Here is a 25,650-nt window from a genome sequence, read left to right as displayed (position 1 = left end):
AAAGTAGTCAGTTTTAAAGATGGCCATTTTGGCTGTAGTCTCATTTGACATTACAATTTGTCTCCCACAAGCATTCAATGAGGCTTAGGTCTGCATTCTGATTCAGTTAGTTCAACCTTTGTATCACTGTCCAAAAGCCAGTGATGTATATATCCCCTTAGCATAGGACAGAGGTCACTATCATACTGATACTGACAAGGTTTAATTTCAAAGTACTGCCACAATGTAAGTCCATAATTATTCAATATGTCCAAGTAGGCTATGGGCTTCATGTGTACAAGCATTACCAACAAAGATTCAGGCTGAAACAATCCAATACCTTCATACTGCTTCCACAAAACATGGTTGAAATGATACACTGAAACAGGAAGCACTCTCTGGACATTTCTTCACACCCAAACATCAGAATAAAACAGTGTGTAACAAGATTCTTCACTCCATAGCATCTTCAGCCACGTTCTAGATCCATGAACGTTGGGAATGGCACAAAAAACAATTTTGCATTGGTGACCATGATATTGAGCTTATGCTCAACCCCACCATTAAACCCAAGGCTATGCAGCTCCCTATAGATAGATGACATACTGATGAATATTCCTGCCTCTTAGACCCTCCATGTTTTCCATAAAAAACAGGCATGAAATATCTCTTTGTTGTTTGTCAGACATGTTTAGCAAGAATGAGAGGCTGCTCAGACTTTGTTGTTGCTGTTGTGGTATTATCTATGGCAGTGGTTCCCAATCTTTTGTCACAAGTCACACTTTAAGTTAAAAGATGAATATTAATGGCACACCAAAATGGTGATCACCATTCAACTCAATGGAATTTTTCCTAATCTCGCAGCATACTTGAAAAGGGCTGCAGCACACCAATATGCCAAGGCACACTGGTTGGAAACCACTGATCTATGGTTTTCTATCTTTGAATAACATTTACCAACCACAGCTTTTGGGAGCTTCAGAGGAGTTGCAATTGTGCAGGCAAAAAAAAAGGTTACCGGTATTGTAATCCAATTACCATCCCAAGTTCAGGGTATATAGCTTCCAATCCATGACTACTTGCATCTAACATACATTTACTGTGCAGGCAGACCCATGAAATTTATATTGGTACGACTAAGCCTCATATCTGAATGCACAATTTGCATGCACAGGTTACTTTTGGCATAGTACACAATATTTGTGGAAGGATGTCCAAATACTATGGTCATGTTACTTTGGTAGTTTTGAATTTACTGAATGCATTTCTAAAGATGCATAGCTTTTGCTTTATTAAATACTTTTATTTTACCTAATCTTGTGTAATTTATTATGGTTTTTTTCTTTCTAAAACAAGCTAAATTGAATTTCTTTAATGCCGAATTTTCTAATAAAGCACAAAGAAAAGAATTCTTATCTTCAAAAGAAATGGATTTTACAGTTCCACTGATGCTGGTCCAACAATCTATAACAAACAATAGCTTTTCATGCATAATAATGAAGAAAGCACTGTTTAGATAAAAATTAATTAAAAATTAATTTTCATATTTATAGAAACAGATAGGTCAGAATGCACAGTTATAAAGTTCATAATGTTAAATAGCAAATAATTATAAATTTCTTATAATGATACATATATTCATAAAATGCTAACCTTTCAACTGGTGAAGAACCAAACCCATTTGTAGCCTGTTTATATAAATGCAAATAAATATCATCTCGATGAATGTAAGTGAAGTCTAAAATTGTAACCCCCACATCATAAAGACAAGCAGGTTGAAGTCTCGGATCATTATGACCTATTTAGAAAGAGTTTTATTAGAAGGTAAGTGGTATCAACAAAAATATTACAATTAATAATATCTCTAAACTATATCTCTATTAATGATATCTCTAAACCTTCAGCATGTAAAATCATTTTGATTTTTTTGGATTAATTTATAAAATTTTAAATAGAGATGCCAAACAAAACAATTGCGTGTTAATTTTTCTTTTTTTTTTTTTATTGCGTTATTACTGACTTCTTTAGCATTAGTAGAAGCATACGATGCAAGAAAGCAAGCATATGCAGCATCAGAAAAAAAAAAAAAAATTCCTCCTATTTCACCCCTCCATTTGTTCCAAATGCCTGTCCAGCTCAGTCTTAAATTTATTTAGGCTATTAGCTTCAACAACAAAAGATGGAAGCCTGTTCCATCAATCAACTACCAGCTAGCTAAAGGCAAATTTCCGTACATCTATTCTACAACTATCTTTCCTCAATTTGAAACTGTCTCCCCCTCAGGTTCTTAGTCTGAGCAAGAGGAAGAATCCCATCAGCATTCAGCTTGCTCAACACATTCAAGGCCTTATACACCTCAATCAGATCACCCCGCAGGTGTCTACTCTCCAGGCGCTGCAATGTGCAGAACTTGAGTCTTTCTTTGTAAGAGCATCCTTTGTTCCACTCAGCAATCTTGTTGCCCTTCTTTGTACTCGTTCTAGCAACTCTACATCCTTCCTAAAATGAGGCCTCCACACCTGTACACAGTACTCTAGGTGTGGCCTGACCATTGCCTTGTATAACGGGATAATCACCTCCCTGTCCCTGCTAGCAAAATTCCTATAGATCAGGGCTTCTTAAACTTTTTTCATTCACGACCCCATTTATGATTGCGAGTTTCTTGGCGCCCCCATTTATGATTGCGAGTTTCTTGGCGACCCCATATAAATATAAAAGAAAGATAAATTAATATTTTTGATGATTTATTTATTAGGTAACAATATACATATACATATGAAAATATATAGTTTTAGAATTCGTTTTGAAACATACAAAAATCTAAAATTAAAAATTGCACAAAAAATTGTAAAATTGTATTTATTATAGTTACAAAAATTATATGCCCTATTTTTCATCAAAATTGCATTTTTTGCAATAACATAAATAAAAGGGGATTCTGACCATCTTAGTTCGCTCGAATATATTCGAACGCAGTCGTTCAGTGGTAAGTATTAAATTAAAATTAAAGTAAAAAATTTAATGAGATGGATGTGCCTGTTTTTTATTGCATAACAAATTAAATCTTGGTGGAATGTTTGACACTGCTGGACGTAAGACCTCTTCAACATTTTTTAGCGCTGAACGATACTGGGATTTAATATGTGTTAAAGCTGAGAAAGTAACTTCACATAAATATGTGGTGTTGAATGGCAGAAGTACATTTAACGCCATATCAGCGATTGTGGGAAATTCAGTTCTAGTTCTGATCCAGAATTCAGTCAAGGACTTTTTTTGAAATTATAGTTTTAAGTTTCAGTCACTCGAAAGCTCAGAAAATTCCTCTTTAGCTTTAAGTGGCAGGTGATCAATCTCACTTAAGCCAATCCAAAACGGCTTTTGAATCCAAACTATTTTTTGGAAATCAATATTTAATATAAAATATGTACGAACTGTGTTTCTAGCGCTTTTAAGTGATCTACAATAATTTTTGCAATAAAAGTTTTACAATGAATTTTCTCGATTATAAAATTGTCGACACTGGAAAACATTTCGAACGAATTTTTTTCTACCCTACTTTTCCAAATGTTGATCTTTTTGATAAAACTTTCAATTTTATCATTCGAAGTAAATATATCGCAATTTTTTCCTTGGAGAGACAAGTTGAGATCGTTTAATTTCGCAAAAATATCTGACAAATAACACAGCTTGGATAGCCATAAGTCATTTTGAAAAAAAGCAGCAAGTTCACATTTTCGTTCGGTTAAAAATATTTCGATCTCGTCCTTTAATAGCAATAATCTTCTTAAACTTTGACCTCTTGACAACCATCTTACTTCTGCATGTAATAATAAAGTTGTGTAGTTGGAATCCGTATCCTTACAGAGATTTGAAAATAAGCAGCTGTTAAGGACATGGCTCTTAATAAAATTTATAATCTTAACAGCATCCTGAAGCACATCGTTCAATTCTGGTGCTAATTTTTTTGCTGCAAGGGCCTCTCGGTGAATAAGGCAGTGAGTAAAAGTTATATGATCATAATGAGCAGCTTGAAAAAATGATTTAAAACCAAAATTTTTGCCGGTCATCGCTCTTGCACCATCTGTGCATATTCCACAGCAATTTTTCCATTCTAAACCTTCAGTTTTTAAAAATTCGTCAACTTTACAATATATGTCTTTCCCTGTAGTATGGTCTTCCATAGGACGACAAAATAATTCTTCCTCCACGCTTTCTTTATAAACGTACCTGACATATACTAACAACTGAGCCAATTTAGTAATATCAGTTGTTTCGTCCAACTGAATTGAAAATTTTGGGCTTTCTTTAATTCTTGTAATAAGTTGCACTAATTGGTCCTTGTTAATATCAGAAATTCTATTCGAGACAGTGTCGTTCGACAAAGGAATTTTTCGAATATCATCGCCATATTTACTTCCATGTAGTATTTCTACCATTTTAATAGCAGCAGGTAATACAAGATCTTCTCCAATGGTGAACGGCTTTTTATTTTTAGCAATACAGTATGAAACTTCATATGACGCTAGTAAACATTTTTCACTAACGGTTACAAATTTTTCAAAGGTTTTTTTTCTTTATTTAAAGATTTATACAGTCTTTCAAAATATTCTTTTGGTTTATTGACATATGAAACATGCTTTGATTCAAGATGTCTTTTTAATTTTGATGGTTTCATACTCTCCGGAGCCAATAATTCATTGCAGATCAAACAAAGAGGTTGTTCATTACCCTTACAATTTTGAAATGTAAAGCCAAATTGAAGAAAAGACTCATCATATTTTCTTTTTCACACATAAGATGCCTGTTTTTCAATATTTTGTCCTGCCTGAGAAGAGTTTGTAGCATTATTATCTGCGTCATTGCTATTCTTATTTAAGTTCAGCCATTTATCCATGGCCAAAAATTATTTTGATTCTAAAATACAATAAATATATAAAAATAACATATTGCATATAATAATTGATTTATTAATTACCGAATAAATAAAAAAAACTAAAATCTCGTTACGGCGGAACACTGACAATTGACTACACTAGAAGAGCGTCAATACTACACTAGTTCACATTACAGTCAGTGTTATTGAATCATAGTCCGCTGCACGTGTGCGTGCGCATTCCTCCCTTTGTTTGTGTGCAGGTGTGTGAGTGTGACTCTGCACAAATACACATCTAGATGTTATAAAATCGTGTATTTAAATATTTGACATTAAAATCTCTCGCAACCCCAGAATTTTGCTACGCGACCCCAAATGGGGTCGCGACCCATAGTTTAAGAAGGCCTGCTATAGATCATTGACAAGACTCCATGACCAGCCCTGGCAGCCCATCTGCACTGCTCAGCGAACTTCATATTTGACTGCACAATTACTCTCTTCGGTTATTGCTACCCATATGCAGTACTTTGCATTTGTCAATATTAAACTTCGGTTGCCACTTCTCAGCCCATTTTCCCAACTTATCTAGATCCAGTTGGAGTAGCATACTATCTTTATTGTCACTAACAACCCTACCAACCTTTGTATCATCTGCAAACTTGGACATTAAATCTGATATACCTTCATCAATATCACTGATAAATATACGAAACAACCCCCGCACCAAACCCTGGGGCACTTCACTAATAACATTTGCCACGAAGAGCAGTCCATTGATTACCACTCTCTGTCATCTCCCACTCAACCATTCCTTTACCCATTGTAACAACTTACCCTTAATACTATACCTCTCCAATTTGTACAGCAGTCTTCCAGTATCAAATACTGTGCGTGGGTTGTTTGGTTTTTAGGAGCATTAGCAACTAAGGCCATATTGCTCCGGGATATGCGGTGGTCATTCCCTGACCTTTCCGCATCCTCCATATTTGGTGGTGACGGGCTCGAACCCCAGTCTAATCAAGAAGCGTGCGTTATGCACTGCTGCTCCTTCCCACCTGGCTACGGAGTCGCCCAAATACTGTGCAACAGTATCAAAAGCTTTCCTGAAATCCAAGTATATGATGTCAAAATTATTTTTGGCATTCAGTTCCTTTGGGACCACATCATAGTATCCAATCAAATTGGTCAGAGAAGACCTCCCTTTAACAAACCCATGCTGTGTCTTAACTATTACTTCAGTCTTGTCTAGATGATCCCCACAATGCTTCTTTAACCAGTGTTTCCATTATTTTCCCCGGAACACAAGTTAAACCAACAGGTCTGTAGTTACTTGTGTCACCTTTTGAACCCCCTTTGTGAATTGGTAATACATTTGCACACCTCCAGTCCATGGGGACCTCCCCTGAGTCCAAGGAAGCTCTCATAATTATGGCTAAGGGTTCGCTTACTTCCTTTGCTGCCTCCTTTAATATAACTGGATAGATCCCGTCCACCCCAGGTGCCTTCCTTATGTTTAACTTCAACAATTTCTCCTCCACTTTGCTCTCAGTTATTACAAAATCACTTAGCTCCCTGTTAGAATTTGATAAACTTCTGGCACTCTCCTCATTGAATAACTCTTCATGTGTGAATGTAGATGCAAAATACTCATTCAGTTTATCAGCTACCTGAGCATGATCATCAATAGTCAACCGATCTATGTTAAGTGGAACAATCTAATTCATCCCTTTCCTTCTAGAGTTTATATAAGTAAAGAAATCCTTTCTGTTTTTCTTAGCATCCTTTGCCAAAGATTTCTTGTAATCTGCCTTCGCCTGCCTAAACCTCCTTTGTGACTTGATTACAGACTAGTTTATACCTGCAATAGGCTTCTGTGTCACCTGATACTTTATATGCATCCCATACATTTTTCTTCTCTGCTACAAGCCCCATTAATTCATCTGACATTTATAAACCTTGAACGGTATTTCTTAGTTGAAGTGAAAAGCCTAGTAGGCTCCAAAATTAAGTCCCTGAAAGCTTCCCATTTAGAATTCAACGTTGGTAACATCATCAGTTAATCCCACTGTACAGAATTTAAAACTGTCTGAGACTTCTATAGTCTGAGTCTCTTAGAAACCAGTTCAGATAGATTTTACTTGAAACAGGTAGTTCCCAAAATGTTAGCACACAATGTAATCTTCTATATAATAATCTGCTTATGTTGCTCCAACTGGAATGCTCTTTGAACTTCAATAACTCAAAGACTAAAAATTTTTTACCTGATTCCTTTTGCAATATATTTTATTTAGCAGTAAAATTGGGAAAAATAAATAAATTTTCAAAAAATTTGACTGATTTTCAAATCCCGAGAATTGCCATTTACTTTGAAGAGAATACAATTTCTTATCTTTTGTCAATTACAATTAATAAATCTCAGGGTCAGACTGTCAAAAAAAGAATTGTTTGCTCATGGACAACTTTATGCAGCAGCTTCCAGGTCCAGATAATTTGTGCAATAATCATAAGTATTTTAAAGGGATAGTCATACATTTAAAAAACTTATCAAACTGCATTTTTACCAGAGTCCATCCCACTTATACCTTAGCTAGCAGCGATGGGAGCCAATGTAAAGGTTTTTGTAATCACTTCAAAATCTTTACTTCTCGGAAGCAATTTTGCCAAAATATTTTCCATGGATATTCTAGTTTCAGAAATATACAGCCATTGGCACTTTTCAATAAAATGGATATTTACTCAGGAACTTAACACATTGCAGTTGAGAGAAATACAAGGTGTTGCCAACTTTGGAGCATATTTTCATGATACTCAATTGAGACATCTCTAAAATTTATTAAAGAAGCTATAGCAAAAAACTACTATGGAAAGCACTTTCAGTTACTTCAGAATAAACAGAATGGGTTTTGAGTGAAAATAAAATTTTATAAATTTTTTGATTAAAAAACTGATTTAAAATTTTATAACTGAAAAAAAAAGAGAGGTGGGGCAGGACACTATAATAACATTTATTATTTTTTTATAATTACCCTGATATGAAAGGGATTAGAACTTATAGGTACAGGTTGAGAAGCCAGAAGATACTTGTTGATATTGGACTTTAGTTTCTGTAAATTGTAATTCAGAAAATACACATGAGAGAAGACAGTCCCAAAGAATACAAGCAGAAGGGATAAATGAGAAAGAGGAAAAAGTTAATTCTGTAATCTGGAGTTAAACAGTAAATGAATGTTGACTAAATAAGGCACATGTTCAGAGTGGGTCTGAGGGGAGGGAAGGGGGAGAGAGTGAGAGGAGATTTCAAAAATTATTTCATAAGAAGAAGATTAAATCTTGCAAAAACAGATGATGCTGCACCACACAGAAAGTTGTGAGTTTCTGTGAAGTGCAGAAAGTTTATACTCAATGTGTACCACCCTTACTTGTGGGTGTGCATGCCAGGGACAAAACATGATGATACTGTAGAACGCATAACTTTCAGGACACAAAGGGTGATATTGTTGTACATGTTGGCACTAATGACATTAACAGTAAAGAACAACATTAACATTGTTCTTTACTTAACAAGTAAAGAACAATGTTGAGAAAAAGTTAGAAGCTAAGGTTAAATTTTAAAGTATCTGCAATTCTGCACAGACAAGACAGGCAGGAGTACATAAGTGCCTTGGCAATCAATTTGGCACTGAAGAGATTGTGCAAGGCTTATGGCATAGAATTCTGCTCAGGATGGTCTGTGCTTGTTAACAGGAGTGACTGCTTCTGCGGGGAGAGGATACGAGAATACACTTAAATAGAGTGCAAGAATATTTGCTTATGCTATCAAGGCAATGTTAAACTGCAAGCTAGGGGGATAGAATAATATATTAACAATAGCCACAGGCAGAAGTGATTCTTGCATTGCTACTATTGGAACGTGCAACAGCCTGGAAAGCAAGGTACTGGGGATTTTAAGGCCTCTGTGGGTTATCAAGGAACAAGGAAATATATCGGCTGCATTAGGATAACTAAGAGCAAGAACAGCTGCATGACTACTTACATGTACACCAATGCTAGGGGCATACAAAATAAATTCGATGAATTTGAAGTGTTCATCAAGTCAACAAACTCAGACATTGTTGGGGATATCAGAGACGTGGTGTCACTCAGATATAAGGGATGCAGAATTTGAATATGGGGAGTTTGATGTATATAGAAAGAACACAGTACAGTAGATCGTCGGTTATCTGGAAGTCAGTCATCTGGAATAATTTGAAAAGCTGATCTTTCTTCTTTTTTAAATTAACGGTAGTACAGTAAACACCAGTTATAGTGATCACGTTTGCAAATTGAATTTTGATTACAATAAGCAAAAGATCGAGTTTACTACCCATTTATAACAGATTGTACAAACAAAAAGCCCAATAAACCGAAAACTGCAATTGTTTTTATTTTTTTTTTTTGGTTGTGACCTCTAGAATTATGTGACCTTCAAAAATGTGCTTTAGAAAAATATCACAGAGACTACTAGGTTTTCTCAGATTTCACATTAGTTTAGCTCCAAATTCGGTGAGAATAACATCGGCCCAAAACTGTGCAATTTATTATTTTCTCAATTTTTTAGGATAAAATGTGAACGAAAAGAAACGTGTAGTTTCATCAAAAAAACGGATATTATTAATAGAATTAAAAAAGGTGAAAATTTAGGAAACCTCTCCAAAGAGTTTAATGTGGGGACTTCAACAATTTACGACATCAAGAAAAATTCAATGCTATAACAGAATTTGTATCGATTATGGATAGTGAAGGAGGATCTAGCAGGAAAAAGAGGTCGAAACCTGAAAATGCCACTATAGAGAGTGCACTTTATTTTTTTTGTATTCTTCAGAAGCAAAGTTTAGGTGGACCAGTGTCTGGCCCAATTTTCTGTGAAAAAACATTGGATTTTAATCAAAAATTAAGTGGTAATGAAGATTTTAAGACAAGCACAGGTTGGCTGCAAAATTTTAAACTGAGACACGGTATACGTGTCTCAGTTTAAAATTAGACATTCAGGGCAAGAAACTTTCTGCAGAGGAATCGGCAGCAGTGTCCTTTAAAAGTAAGTTTGTTTAATTAAGCAAATTACGAGAAAGAAAACATTTATAATGTTGATTAGACAGGTTTATCATAGAAAGCATTACCGAGAAAAACCCTAGCCACTAAAAAGAGAAATGTCTGCACTAAGTTTTAAGATGAGAAAATAGCAAGTTACAACTGCTATGTGTGCAAATGCTACTGGGATGCACAGATTATCTGTGCTCGTTATTGGCAAATCGAAAAAACAGAGAGCATTTAAAAATCTTTCTAATTTTCCCGTTTTGTATAAAAATCATAAAAATGCCTAGATGGATGTTTCTGTTTTCCGAGATTAGTTTATAATTTTTTTTATTTAATTGATCTTAATTATTTAATTTAATCATAAGGTAAGATTAAATTTATTGAATTAAATAATTAAATTAAATTTATTTAATTTTACCAGAAAAATTATCCGAAAAATTTTCCAGTTTGATTATCCGCAAAATTTGTCTATCTAGAAGAGGTCTGACATCAATTATTCCAGATAACTGACGCTGTACTGTATATAGTGTTTCACATCAAGCAGCATCGGGGGTTCCCCCAACTCTGTGATGAATACATGACTCTGTAAATGCCAGATAGTGTGGGTTAGTGAATCTTTGTGTACAGTTAATGATAGGTTGTTAACACACCTTTCATACTTTTTGTCTGTTGTTCATCTGGCCTCTTAGCCAAGTGGTCTGTGGAACACCACCAACCACTAGTTACTGTCCATCGCTGTGCGAAAGTGGACCAGGTCAGTAGGGAGAAAGACTCTGGAGGGATGAACCATGGTGTTGACTAAGCTTACCAGGGAGAGCCACAAAAAAAAGGGGGGGAGTACAGGGAAGAGAAAGATGGGGGGGCAGTAGCTCAGTTGCACGACTAAGTGGAAGGGAGTGACAGTGGGGACACTTTAGAAAGGAGGCCCATCCTCATCCCAGGGGGCCCAAACAGTCAGTGTCAGCATCCCAGGCCATGCCAGCTAAGAACAGCAATAGCATGGCATCAGCAGAGATGGTCCAGCAGGGCCCACGGGCCCCTTGCCCATCAGTCTCGTCTGGTGATGGTAGCTGAAATAAACATGCAATTTGTTCCATTCACACACCTTTCATACTTTTTATTTTTGTATATTTTTAAACCTTTTGTACTTTTTATATATTATATACTTTTTTTTTTTTTTATTATTATTTAACCAAGCATCCATCATTCCCGGGGGTATATAATATAAACTTTAGTTTTTAGAAACAAAACTCACACCATATAAGTAATCTATATTCTTAATAATAGAAGTAATGAAATAATTAAATGGCAGGTTAAATTAATTAAATATACAAGCACACCCTAAGAGTCATGCAGCAGCTTATTACAGCAGACTCTTGATTTATAGGGATCGGATTAACCGGGACACTTCAAGACTCGAAATTTAAAAAAAAAAAAAAAAACCAGAAATCATAAAATTCAAGCAATAAACTAGAATAGGTATAAACAGATGTTTTGCAAGTCATAAATAAGCAACAATAAGTAGCGTTTTATAAGTCGTTATTGGCAGATTAAGGTGCTTATTATCTTGCAACCCCGCTGTCTTCACCCCTGCCGCTAAAAAAAAAGGTGAAATGTTTAGTTTGTTTAGTGCGTCGCGTTGATTGTTGTGTTCCATCGCACTGCCAAAAGACAAATTCTGTTTCGTTATTTATGTCAGGCATGGCGAAAATGATGGGTAAGCTCAAAAGAGTTCCACATTCAGTTAAACAAAGACTAAAATTATTCAAAAGTTTGAAAATGGTGCATCCGTTAAATCTCTAATGAACCATTATAATGTTGGTGACCAAAACCATATGAGACAATGTAAAAAATAAAGGGAAGCTATTCAATTTAAAATCGACATCGCAAAAAATAAAGGGAAACATCGTAGTGGACAAACAAGTAAACTTGGTAAGTTTTTTATCTATCGCCATATTTTTTACATAGGTTGCTGAACATTTTTTGATACAGTAAGTTCAAGTAATAAGTTCAAGTTGATATCAGTAAGCTCAAACCATTCAAGGCTTTATACACCTCTATCAGATCACCTCGCCGGTGCCTAGTCTCCAGACACTGTAATTTGCAAAACTTAAGCCTTTCTTCGTAAGAGCACCCCTTTGTTCCATTCACTAATCTTGTTGCCCTTCTCTGTATTCGTTACATCCTTCTTGAAATGAGGCATCCAGACCTGTATACAGTACTCTAGGTGTGGCCTGACCATTCCCTTATACAAGGGAATAATCACCTCCTTATCCCTGCTAGAAAAATTCCTATATATCATCGACAATACACCATGAGCTACTCTTGCAGCCCATCAGCACTGCTCAGAAAACTTCATAACTGCCTGCACAACCATCCCCACGTCCTTTTCATTCTCTACCACTGTCAGTGTAGTATCACAGAGTTGATACGTTGCTCTGGGGTTGCTGTTTCCCATATGTAGTACTTTACATTTGTCAATGTTAAACTTCATTTGCCACCTTGAAGCCCATCTGCTCAACCTTTCCAGATCCTGTTGAAGTAGCATAGTGTCAGTAGTGTCCTTGACAACCCTGCCAACCTTCGTATCGTCTGCAAACTTGGACATTAAGTTTGATATACCATCATCAATATCATTTATAAATACAGAAAACAATAATGGACCCAACACTAAACCCTGAGGGACTCCACTAATAACATTAGTCCACGATGAGCAGTGTCCATTGATTACCACTCTCTGTCTTCTCCCCCTCAACCACCCCTTTATCCATAGCAGCAATTTGCCTCCAATGCCACACTGCTCCAATTTGTGCAGCAGTCTTCCATGTGCAACAGTATCAAAAGCCTTTCTAAGGTCCAAGCATATAATATCAAAGTTATTCCCTGCATCCAGTTCTTTTGTGACTGCATCATAGTATCCAATCAAATTGGTCAGGCAAGACTTCCCCTTAACAAAACCACGCTGTGTCTGAGCTATAACTGAAGTCTTGTCTAGATGATCCTGCAGTGCTTCTTTAACCAGTGCCTCCATTAATTTTCCTGGAACAGAAGTTAAACTAACAGGTCTATAATTACTTGTGTCGCCCTTTGATCCTCCTTTGTGAATTGGGGTCACATTTGCACATCTCCAGTCTATCGGTACCTCCCGAGTCCAAAGAAGCTCTCGTAATTATGGCTAAGGGTTCGCTTACTTCCTTTGCTGCCTCCTTTAATATAACTGGATAGATCCCATCCACCCCAGGTGCCTTTCTTGTATTTATCTTCAACAATTTCTCCTCCACTTTACTCTCAGTTATTTCAAGATTCTCCAGCTTACTGCCAGAGTTGAATACACCTCTGGCATTACCCTCGCTGAATAACTCCTCATGTGTGAATGTCGATGCAAAATATTCATTCAGTTTGTTAGCTACCTGAGCAGGATCATCAACAGCTGACTCATCGATATCAAGTGGACCAATCTGATTCATCCCCTTTCTTCTAGAGTTTACATAAGTAAAGAACTCTTTGCTGCTTTTCTTTGCATCCCTTGCCAAAGATCGTAGTCGCCTTTACGAAAGCAATAACCCTTCCCTTTAACCCTAATGGTTGTTACCTCTTTGAGTAAATCCCACTTCAGCACACTGTGATCACTGCCACCTAGTGGTTCATTTACCTGAAGATTCTTAATGCATAAAGAATCACTACTGATAATCAAATCGAGAGTATTACTCCCTCTAGTTGCCTCCCGAATATGCTGATGTAGAAAACAATCATCCAATAAATCCACAAAAGCCTTGCTAGCGTGTGAGTGATCAGCCCCGAATTTCCAGTCAATATCTGGGAAATTAAAATCCCCCATTATAAGACTCTCTGATTTACTGGCCCACTCTATTTCCCAGTACAGTTTCTTATTATACTCATCAGAGTCATTAGGCCTATAGCACACTCCTACTCTCAATTTTGATCTCCCAATGCTTATGTCACACCAAACTGACTCGACACTGCACTGTCCAGCAATGTCGACTGGCTTCACTTCCTTGGATTTTATGTATTTCTTAACTAATAGCATAACCCCTCCTCCCTTCCTACCCTATCTATCCTTTCTGTAGACATTGTACTCACCAAATTCCAGTTCTGCATTCCTTATATCTGTGTGACACCACGTCTCCGAAATCCCCACAATATCTGCCTTTGATGTTTTGAGCAATACCTCAAATTCATCAAATTTATTTAATGAATTTGAGGAATAAATTCATCAAATTTATTCTTTCAAATCTGTTCTTTTTCTTAGCTACCCTAACACAACCTATGTGTTTATTTGTACCCCAATGATTCCCAGCAGTTTCTGAAATATCCTGCATCTTATTTTCCAGGCTGCGGCTCATTCCAATAGAAGCAGTGCAAGAATCACTTTCACCTCTGCCAGTGGCTACTGTTAATCTATTAGTCCTTGTATCCCCCTAATCTAGCAGTTTTCCAACCCCCCTAACACTGCCTCGATAGCATCAGCAAACATTCTTGCACCCTTTCTATTTAAGTGTATCCCATCCCTGTAGAGGCAGTCTCTCCTGACAAGTACAGACCAGGCTGAAAAAAATTCTACCCCCTGAGCCTTGCACAATCCTTCCAGGGCCGAATTGTTCGACAGGGCTCTCATCATATACTCCCTCCTATCGTGTCTGGGCAGAATTGCAGACACTTTCAAATTCAACCCTAATTCACGGCTTTTTTTCAACAGTGACCTGTACTTGTTAAGTAATTCCGCCGGTCTCCTACTCTTAATATCATTAGTGCCAACATGTACAACTATATCACCTTTTGTTCCCTTAAAAGATGATATCCGCTCTACAACGTCATCAACCTTTGCCCCTGGCAGACATACCCTGGTCCTCTTCCACCTATCCTTTTTACAAAGCATGTTTCTCGTTCCCCTGACAATAGAGTCACCAACAACTACTAGTTCCTTTGGGACCAGTGCATTCTGCCTTGGGGGCTGCCGCTGTGTTGCGTGATGACCAAGTGCAAGCTCTGGCAATGGTGTGGGCAGCTGAGAGCTTGATGGGCCCTCACTTTTAATCCTTTGAGGGCATCCACCGTGTCCTTCAAGCTCTCATATAGGCCCATAACAATGCTGAGTTGCCGCCTGATTTCCTCACACTCCTTGCATTGCGAACACACAAAGACATCCCCCATGGCTGTTGTTGTTATTTGGTTTTTAGGAGCATTAGACATCCCCATTAGACATTAGACACACACAAAGACATCCCCCATGGCTGTTGTTGTTATTTGGTTTTTAGGAGCATTAGCAACTAAGGCCATATTGCTCCATGATATGCGGTGGTCATTCCCTGACCTTTCCACATCTTCCGTATTTGGTGGTGACGGGCTCGAACCCCGGTCTAATCAAGAAGCGCGTGTGCTACGCACTGCTGCTCCTTCCCACCTGGCTACGGAGGCGCCCCCCCCATGGCAGAATCATGTCCTGTACCTGACTGCTCCACAAACATCAAGCAAGTAGTGCATTTTAATAAGCTGTGATTCAGAGGGCAACTGCTCCCCCTCAGTTCTCCCCTGAGCCACAGCACTCCCATTTGCTTGAGCCTTTTGCTTTGCTGCTCTGGTCAGAGTCATGATTTCGATTTAATTTCAATAAAATTTCAATTTCAGTACAAAATTAAAAACTCTAAACTTATATCTCAACACAGTTATAACGCTATATTTATGTTTCAGTATCGAGTGTTATCTATGAAATCCCTTTATATAACTTCCGTATCAAGTTAAGTATTAATTATTTATTTTTTACTAATTATTTATGTTACGTAACCCAAGTCGTTATATGTATAGTGAAAAGTACAATTTAATTGACAATGAAGTTCAACAATATTAATTATCTGATTAATTTACAATATTATGTACTATGCTGTACTATATTAAGCTTATGTTATCTAGTTCAAGATATTTTGTATTGCGTTACAATGGCGGCTATTTACGAACGGTAAACACGTAGATTTGATACCCTTTCCGATACTAAGTAATACCTACAAAATCTCTATCTAAGTTACTTTAATCTAAGTATCGTAAATAAGAATATAAAACTACTCCAGAAAATAAGTTAATATGCCAATTTAAGTTAATAAAACAGAAAATAAATCAGAAAAAACTTCTCTGTTCCAGGAGCGGCAAAAATGTCGTTCGCACAGGCTACTCTCGTACTCAACTCGAAATCATAACTAATGCTTTTAATATCTCCATGAGAAGCATAAACTGAGAAAAAATGCAGTTCCTTTGGTGGTGCCCAACAAAGGGTCCACCAAGCCAGAAAAAAATTTTCAGGGAGCTAGGTCAACCTGACCAGAATCTGAAGTAAATACTCTCAAAGAAATTTATAGAACCTACAGGAACGAATATACCACTCTCTCTCATGAGAAAAAAAGAATCCTGGAAGGCCCTTGTGGGAACTGTTGGAAATGCTGATCCATGGGGAGTAGTTTACTTTTTACCGTACAAACAGGCTACCAGCAGGTGAAATAGCAAATGCTACATCAAAAATGGATGGTACCCTAACTTGGGAAGACTCCATAAACAATATTCTAGATACCTTCTGCAAGAAACCAGTTTCTAACAGAAGAATAAAAAAAAATTCACAATAGAAACCAATCCTACAGCAGTGATATCTCTAAACCCCCCCCCCCATTCTTCCAGATGAGCTAAAGGTATCCCTAGAAAAGACTAAGGCCAACAAATGTCCTGGAAATGACCTTCTGAAGGTGGAGGTAATCAAAAAGGCTTGCCAAGATTACATAATATGCCTTTTTAACAATTTTCTTGCCAAAGGAAATTGTTAAAAAGATACCTATCCCTTGGAAGGAGGCAAAACTCAGACTTATATTTAAAAATCTGGACAAGAATCCAACCAATTCTAAATCTTATCGACCAATAGCTCTGCTCTCTGTGCTTAATAAGGTAATGGAGAGATTACTCTTTTGCAGATTGATGGCTCACTATACTCAGGCAGACTTGCAATCAGATACGGTATGGTTCTAAATCAGGCTCCTCCGCTGAAGATGCCATGAATTACATAGTTACTACAGCTAACAGTACAGAGGAAAAATATATGCTGGTTATATCCATTGACTTTACAAGTGCATTTGATGCACTGTTGTGGCCTAGCATTCTCAAAAGGCTACGCCATGCAAAAGTACCTATATAACTGTATAAAAAGCTACCTGCAAAACAGACAAGTCATAGTAAGAACAAAATACCAAGAAATTAGATGTTCTGTCATAAAAGGATGCCCAAAGGGTTCACTACTGGGCCCATTTTTCTAGAACTCAGTGCTGGATGAGCTCCTAAATACAAATCCTGGACAAGCTGAAAAAATAGCCATGCTAGTCAAAGCAAATTCCAGAGCAAATCTAGAACATGAAGAAATCAAACATTACAGAAACTTCAGACATGGGCAAAAACCAACCAACTCACTGTCTCTTCATAGAAGACAAAATCCATATTGTTTCCAAATCATCCAAATCCAAATCACAGTCAGTAATACTACAATTAAACTGGCATAAGAACTAAAATACCTAGGGATTGTATTTGATAGCAAGCTATCATTCTACCCTCATCTAATATAACTCTCTAAAAAAGTAAGTAACTATGCAGCCATGATCTCCAGAATCAGTAAAGCTAAAGCTGACTGGGGATAAAAAAGAAAAACTTTTGCTCTTATATATAAAGCTGTTTTCCCTTTCCATTATCTCTTACAGAGCTGGAATTTGGCACAATAAAACATCTTTAGTAAGAAACAAAACAAAACTGGATACAATTCAAAAAGCTGTTCTACTTGTCACCACCAGAGCCTACCATACTGTAAGTATCCCTGCCCTGCAAGTATTAGCCTGAACCATGCCCTTATAGGAAGTTACATGAAGAGCTCTGCATTGCAGACTCAAAAAGAGGAATCTCCCCAAATCTGGGTATTACCCTGGACGTGACTAATAACATCGCACAGGAAAAGAAGAAGAAAATAGCCACAGCTCTCCGAAAATTAGCATTAGTGTTAGTAGAGGCATATGATGCAAGAAAGCAAGCTTATGCAGCATCAGCCAAAAAAACACACTCCCATTTCACCCCTCTGTTCATTTGAAATATATGTCCACCTCAGACTTAAATTTATTTAGGCTATCAACTTCCACAACAAAAGATGGAAGTCTGTTCCATCAGCCATTGTGGCAAACAAGTTGGAAACAGTCAATCAAGGGTGAAGTAACTAGGAAATACCTACCCCAAGTGGGGCTAGTCTATCCTACCCCCCCCCCATCTCCGTGGTATTCCCCAAGCTTGTTCATGACTTTCTTACTCACTGGACATGGCTCACTAAATGCCAAACTGCACAGTCTGGGTCTGGTTGAGGACACCCATTGTGCATGCAGAAATGTGACTGGGCACATATACTCTAGGACTGTCCAATGTATGATGACCAAAGGAGCATTTTAATAACTAAAATAAGACCCCTGCTAAGAAACCAAGAACATTTGTTCATTACAGAAGAGACATATTATAAACCTTAGCACAGTATTCACAGAAATCTTCCAAATCAGAAGAACTACCCATCAACAGGCAATCCAAACAATACTAGTCACAAATATTCACTAAGATCACAGAGTAAACTCCAGAACTCTTTAAAAGCTGTCAACCCAAGAATCCCTTGATAAATTGCCAATAGAAAATCTATATCAAATTGCACCGAGTGATTCCCATCATACTGACAAAATACAGGGCGAGCATAAAGTCTTTCCCCGATTAAAAAAAATTACAACTTAAAAATTATGCTTGATAGAAACTTGCACCTTGTGTCATAATGAAGGCCAATGCTTAGTTTTTTGCACTGTACAGTTGCACAATCTGTGGACAATCTAGTTCACTACCTAGATCGTCCACAGATTTTGATGTGGGCCCAGGTTCTATGTTGTCATTTTGTTGAAAACCTCTTTGCTTGACTGGCATGTTTCAGTGCATCTGTAGACAAGTTCTAGATCTCACTTCTGGTTTCCAACATTTTGGTTTGTGAGGGGGGGGTTGAACCACTAATAACCTATCGTTATACAGAAAGAACATGTATGTATTGTATGTCCCACCTATGGTGGCTCCCAGACTAATACCCATCTCCACCTAGTGTCACTGTGATGAAATACAGAAACTGTAAAAGGAGCCTGACGTGTGGTTAATGAATGTATATGTAGTATTAATATGTGGTATCAGCAAGTGTCCTGTAGTATATGTTGTGAGTGTCAGGCCTCTTTGCCACCAGGGAGCAGTCATCACCTGGACAACTGCTGCCCAGTGCCCATCCTTGGCACATGAAGCCAGACCTGTTTCCTGTATTTTATTGCATCCACTGGAGGTAGTGCAAAACCAGTGGATACACTGGCACGGTATTCAGGTTGCCCAGTACTGAATACCGTGCTATCTTAACTATGGGCCCTTTCCGCTGTCTGTGTGCAATGCACAAAATCCCACATCCACAGGAGGCGGTGCTATATCTGTGGATACCAGCAAAATCCCTTACCCAAGCTGCCTAGTCCTGGGTCCCGCCAAAAAAAAAATGTTTTGCACGCCTCACACCAGTACAATACTCCATAACTACATACTGAAATAATTCAAAAATTCCTGACATTTTGTCAAAGGAAATCCAACACTGAAAAAAAAAAAAAAAAAACTGAAAGCACAAACACTATATTGTGTGTTTGTGCTTTCAACTTATATACAAAGTTTCCTCCTTAAGTTACTCATTGCTCTTAATGTATTTACAATATCATATCAGATATTACTTCCACCTCTAGCACAGAGTAAACCAACTCAAAATTATTTCTTCTATTCCAAACTTAGGACTATACACTCCTCCCCCCCTGTGTAGCATCTTTGGAATGATGTGGAAAGATCCATTCAAGCTTCCACAAACTTCCATCTGTAGTTGTGGAAGCTGACAGCTTAAATAAACTCTAGGCAGAACTAGACAAACATTTGGAGTGAATAGATGGGTGAAATGGGAAGGGTTTTTTTTTTTAAGCTGATGCTGTATAAGCTTGCTTTCTTGCATCATATGCCTCTACTAATGCTAATTAGCTGGGTCTGAAGTATTCTCTAGTTGGGTAGGAGACAAGCCCTTTTTAATTTACTTACCATGCCCAAATAAATAATATGTAGGTCTAAAGGCAGTGTGCCAGCAAGCTCTTGCAGGGCATTATTAGAGACTGTACATGGCACATGCATGATAGAAAGAAGCATTGACCTTTGCATCAAAATTAGTTTTGTTTTTACCTTAGTTTGAGTAGCTGCAATATTCCAAATCCTGGAAGCATAAGACACAATAGGAATAAAGATGCAAATTACAGATGCAGTAAAATTCTTTATTTTTTCCGAAGTTTTATTAATATGTACCTAAAATGTAAGCTTATCATCAAGAGACAATCCAAGATATTTAATGTTGGAGACAAAAGGAATTTGTCTTCCATCTAGTAAAACTCTAGGAGATCTGTTTACTTTTGTTTTAAAGAACATAAAATTGATCTTATTTGGGGAAAATTCAGCTTTGCCAATCAGATAGGTCATCAAGGACCAGCTGAATTTTTTCCTCTATATTTCTCCTGGACCGACCTGAGACACCGAACACCAGGTCATTTGCACAATCTGCATAAGCAACCTTTATACAATCTGGATTATCTCTTACCAAACTGATCTAGAACTGCAATCCAGAAGAGAGGCCCCAGTAGAGAACCCTGAGGGCAACCTCTGGAAACAAGACTCATAGGTTAAATGCTTAGCACATACTTTTACCTTCCTATCCTGAAAAGAAGATCTTAGAGTTTCAAATATGCATTTATCAGAGTGCCAAATGCAAAGACCTGAGGGCACTCTCTCCCACCAAAGTGAGTCAAAAGCACCTTCAAAGTCTACAAAAACCATTAGAATGTATTTACTGGGTAAAGTCTGGATGTGATTCCAGACTTTACCCAGTATAGCATCCTCAGTCGAGTGCCCTTTAAAATGTGTTTAAAAAACACGTGCTGCAATTCTGAGCTAAGATGATAATCCTCAAACACTTTGGTTAATCTTGGGATGAGTAACCTCTCAAAGACTTTGCCAAGAGCAAGATAGGCCAGTAGGCATGGGGATCTGTCTTGGGCTTTCCTGGTTTATGAAGTATTTTTAGAAGGTCCAACTTTCATGGAATTGGAAAGCTGCCCTCCAGAAGGTAGTTATTGAACAAGTGAGCAGTACATCTGGGAAAAATCATGAAATTTGATTATTTGATTTTCAATAAGGTCAAGACCTGGGCATTTTTTTTGAATTTACTTTAAAGATAGCAATTCCAAGTTCTTTATCTGTTGAACCTGTGTATTCCACGTTTTCTTTACATATCTGTGTCTGTTCAGGAGTGTCATCCTGAATTACGTCCGAGGGAAATAATTGCTTAAATATGGTGCCAACAGTGGTCGTCCGTTCAGTAGATTCTAGAGTGTTGCTAAGAACCATGTTGTAGACGTCTCCGCAGATAAGTTTATTTCTCACTATTTTGTATATTAGGCCCCAAGGCTCTGAGTTACCAATTTGCCTAACCTGGTCTTGCCAACATTTCACTTTACTATCAGCAACAGCCTTATGAAAATTCTTTCTGTTATCTTTCAGGTCATTTTTAAGAATTAAAACATCTTGCTGCGATTTGCCTGCCACGTTCAAATGCCCTTCTTGCTTGTTCAACTTGCAACCTCAGATCTGCCAAAGAATTCCACCATGATGTACAAAGATTCTTTTATTTTGTTTCCTACTGGTAGAAAACTGCATTGCCAAAAAAGAGATGAGACTGTACATATTGAAGGTACTCTACTGCAGACAAATTATTTAATTCAGTTGTTTTCAGTATTAAAGAATGCATTTAAAAATTCATGAAATTTATGCCATAAGAAATGCCATGCTTTGTCCATACAAAATCTTCTTAAATACAATGTTGACACATTTTGTTTTGATGAGTCAGGTCTAATATTAAAAGTGATAGGACAATGATCATCATTTATCAAATTTTGCTGAACACCCCAGTCCTGAATTTTGACAATTTTGAGGGAAGAAATAGTGACGACAATATTCAACACCCTGTTCACAGTAGAAAATGTGAACAGGGTGTCTGAAAGGTTATGTATACACAAGATGTGATTCAGAATCAACTCCTCAAATAAATTCCCTCTAACAGCAGTGTAACCACTATACCACAACAGAGATTTTGCATTAAGGTCTGCAGAAATTAAGTTGCAAAAAGCAAATCTGCAGCAAATTCTGTTCAATATATGTAAGGAGTTATTCACATCATCTGGATCTTAAATTTTACAAATTCATAAGTATGCACATGATCACACTAAGCAACATTAATTAAAATTAAATTAATTAAACCAAAGACACCACAGTTTTGTTTTAATTTTAATGAAACTTCTTACCTTGCACCTGCTTTACTTTGGGAAGCTCAGAGATGTTAGATGGCCTGAATTCTTAGTTTGTCTGCAAGATTATTATCCGTAAGTCTAGCACACACAAGTGATTCTTGACCAAATTTAATGTTGAGAAAAACTGTTCACATCAGTACGAGGTAGGAAACAGTGATGCAATTTTCAATGCATAATTCCTCATAATTGGATATTTTTCAGTATCTACATAGGATTTATACAATTCCAAAATAGATATACAGGCTGGCCTCTATTAACGCAATTAATTCATCCCGCAAGTGCATCGCACAAAAAGGAAACACGTTAATCAAATATAATAGTCAATAGGAAAAATTATAATTGGTCCTTGACCTTCTGGAATGTCTATAAAGAATTTTAAAAATACCTTTTAAATAATTTTTTTAACTGTATACAATGTAAAATATAATGAAAATAATTATGGAATTAAATGTTTATTGCATAAAACAGCGGTTCCCAAACTGTGCGCCGCAGAATATTTTAAATGTTCGAGGGAAACACAGCGATACTCTACATCTGTCGGACACTGCGCGAACTACTAGCTGGAGGTAGTTCACAGTTTCAATATTTCTTATTAAGTTGTTTAGACCTAACTACTAAACGGAACTGTTAGGTATTTCTTTTGGTCTGGGTGCGCCGTGAAAAAATTACTGAGACACTAAGGGCGCCGTGAACCGAGAAAGTTTGGAAACCTCTGCCATAAAATACACAATGAAGAAATAACTGTTGCGGAAATATTTGAACAGCGTTGACTTTCTCTTTTCATCAATCAATTTCCGATAGCCGACAACAATCTTCTCTGGGTCCTGGCGAAATAAATATCGCAAAGAACCTCAAACCTTTTGTTTGAGGTTCTCTGCGATACGAAAGATTTCATCAAATTCTTTTACTGTTATCTCTTCCGGGGTAACATTTTCATCTGGCTCATTTAAAAATTTGAATTTTTAAATGCAAGTCTGCATTGACTTTATTAGCGGGAGACAAACGAGTAACACGTCTTCTTCTAATGGTTGATGGAACCAGCAGGCAAACATTTGTTTATTGCGCATCCGACGCGCAGTAAGCTTAACGCATGATTCAAATCTTTTTCAACTATCGCATAAAAAAAAAGATCGCGTTAACTGGAAATTTGCATCGTGCAAAGTGAAAAGTGGTATAATTTTTTCAAATAGCGGTAACTGAAACACGCATTAATCGAACTCGCACTATGCGAGGCCTGGCTGTACTATAAATTTGGATTTCCAAGTATTATCCGAATGCAAATGAATTAATTCTAGTTGCAAGGAATCAGGAGCTTTAGCTGGCATCACATCAAAAGGAGTTTTGCATATTCTTAGTTTGAGTTCATGATTTTGTAAATCTTGGAACCTCTTTTGAAATTGATTCAAGAGACTGGAACACTCTGCAGCATACTCCACTATTGATTCTGGTTTCAGTTCTTTCATTGTTAGAAAATGTACCATACAGTGTTTTTTCAGTTGAGTTACGAACAATTACAGCATTGATTCAAAGCTCTTGATATTGACAAGGGAGGTTTAAGCTTATTTGGCCCTTGTAATTTCGAATTTAGATCATTTAAGTAGCTAGTGATATCGACCAAAAACGCAAAATTACATAACCACTTTTGGTCCTCTAATTCCATGATGGAGTAGCCTTTAATATCCATGAACAGTTTCAATTCATCTTTCAGCTCATAAAAGTGCTTGAGCATATGCCCTTTTCTTAGCCAGCGAACCTCACAATGGTACACTAAATCACCATATTGTGCTTCAAGGTCCTTTAACAGTTCTTTAAATTCTCTGTTCTTCAATCCCTTATTTTTTTATGAAGTTAATATATTTTGTTACCACTTTCGTCACATTGGTCATTCTTAGAATGTTCACAAATTTTGTTGGTGAATAAGAGAGTGACACATTATTAACACATTAGATTCCAGTTGACGGCTCTCCAATTCTTTCTTAATTAAAGCAACATGTCCTTTTTGAAATCCTACCATAGATGGTGCACAGTCCATGACTACACCGCTTAGTTTTTCATAGGGTAAATCAAAATCATGTATTGCTGATTTGACTTCAGACAAGAGATCTTCACCTGTGGTAGTCTCGTGCATCGATTTTAAAGCAAGTAAATCTTCTTGTATCATAAAGTTTATCGTTATCCCACATAAAAATATAGCCAAATGTGTCGCATTTGTTATATCTGTTGTCCCACTTACAGCTATGGAATAAAACAATGAAACAAAAATAATGGAATAATAAAATAAAGCAAATTCTGATGCTGCTTGTTTCAAGGATACTTGGATATCGTTAGCCATGTCTTTTATATGGTCAGAAACTGTCCTCCATGATATTTAAAAAAAAACAAAAAAAAACAAAAAACCAGACTTTTTCTGGAGTTAAAATTCACGCAACAGCAACTATACACTAACAAACTTGCCTTCGATTGGTTTCGGTTTCTTTGCAGTTAGCTCACACACTTCATAACTTGCTTGCATTACGAATATATTTTCATGAATATGTTTTTTGAAAATAGACTGCTGTTTGCATAAAGGTTCTTTTAAAAATGTTAGCTTGTCTAAATGCTGAGTCTCTTAGTTTTTCATATTCCTTATGCTTGGGCAAATAGTGGCATTCAAGATTCTACTTTTTATAAACTGCAAACAATTCTTTACAAATGAGACACATACACTTTCCATTTACTTTCACGAAAAAATAATTATTCGTCCATTTTTCATCAAACAAAACTTTCGCCTGCAGCTCTTCTTTTATTATTGCTAATCATTGCAGAAAGGGGTTACACTTTTATGCACTTTACAATATTGACTTAAATAGAACTAAGCAAAAGAACCATAAATGTTGCCAGCATTCAAAATTATTGCACTTAATTTGCAATTATGCAACCAACACCAACCAAAACAAAACACTTAAATGAACACTGACTATCCATCATCAATAACAAGACTAATGAGTGCAAGTGTGGTTTCAGGGGAGAAACAAATGCTAAATGTTAATTGGCTGTAATAAGTGCAACATCAATTTGTACGTATTCCAACTCATGATTATTGTCACGAGACAAGCATTACCGCTAGAGGCAGACTGGCCATAACACTTACAGGGGAATCCCTGATGGGCTGGAGCCCGTTGTGATTTTCAATATTGCACTCTGACCTCTGATACATTCTATTTGTTGATTAATATATGGAAACTAAATGCACGAAAATCATAATAACAAAAATAT

General features: G+C 36.9%; 1 protein-coding gene across 1 annotated transcript in view; it reads right to left on the bottom strand.

Annotated features, from left to right (window-relative positions):
- Positions 1 to 25,650, bottom strand: part of LOC150088184 (cyclin N-terminal domain-containing protein 1-like) — a 133,337-nt gene that overhangs the window by 50,674 nt on the left and 57,013 nt on the right. Inside the window, exon 5 of the mRNA XM_090370063.1 lies at positions 1,633 to 1,777. Coding sequence (XP_090226189.1) covers positions 1,633 to 1,777 — 145 coding nt within the window. The remainder of the gene's footprint in view (positions 1 to 1,632; positions 1,778 to 25,650) is intronic.

This window comes from Mastigoproctus giganteus, chromosome 3 (assembly GCF_048544385.1).
Source record: "Mastigoproctus giganteus isolate SK-2022 chromosome 3, ASM4854438v1, whole genome shotgun sequence".
In the NCBI taxonomy this organism is placed as follows: domain Eukaryota; kingdom Metazoa; phylum Arthropoda; class Arachnida; order Uropygi; family Thelyphonidae; genus Mastigoproctus; species Mastigoproctus giganteus.
Note: the sequence above shows the minus strand (reverse complement) of the source record. Positions and strands in the feature narration are given on the sequence as shown.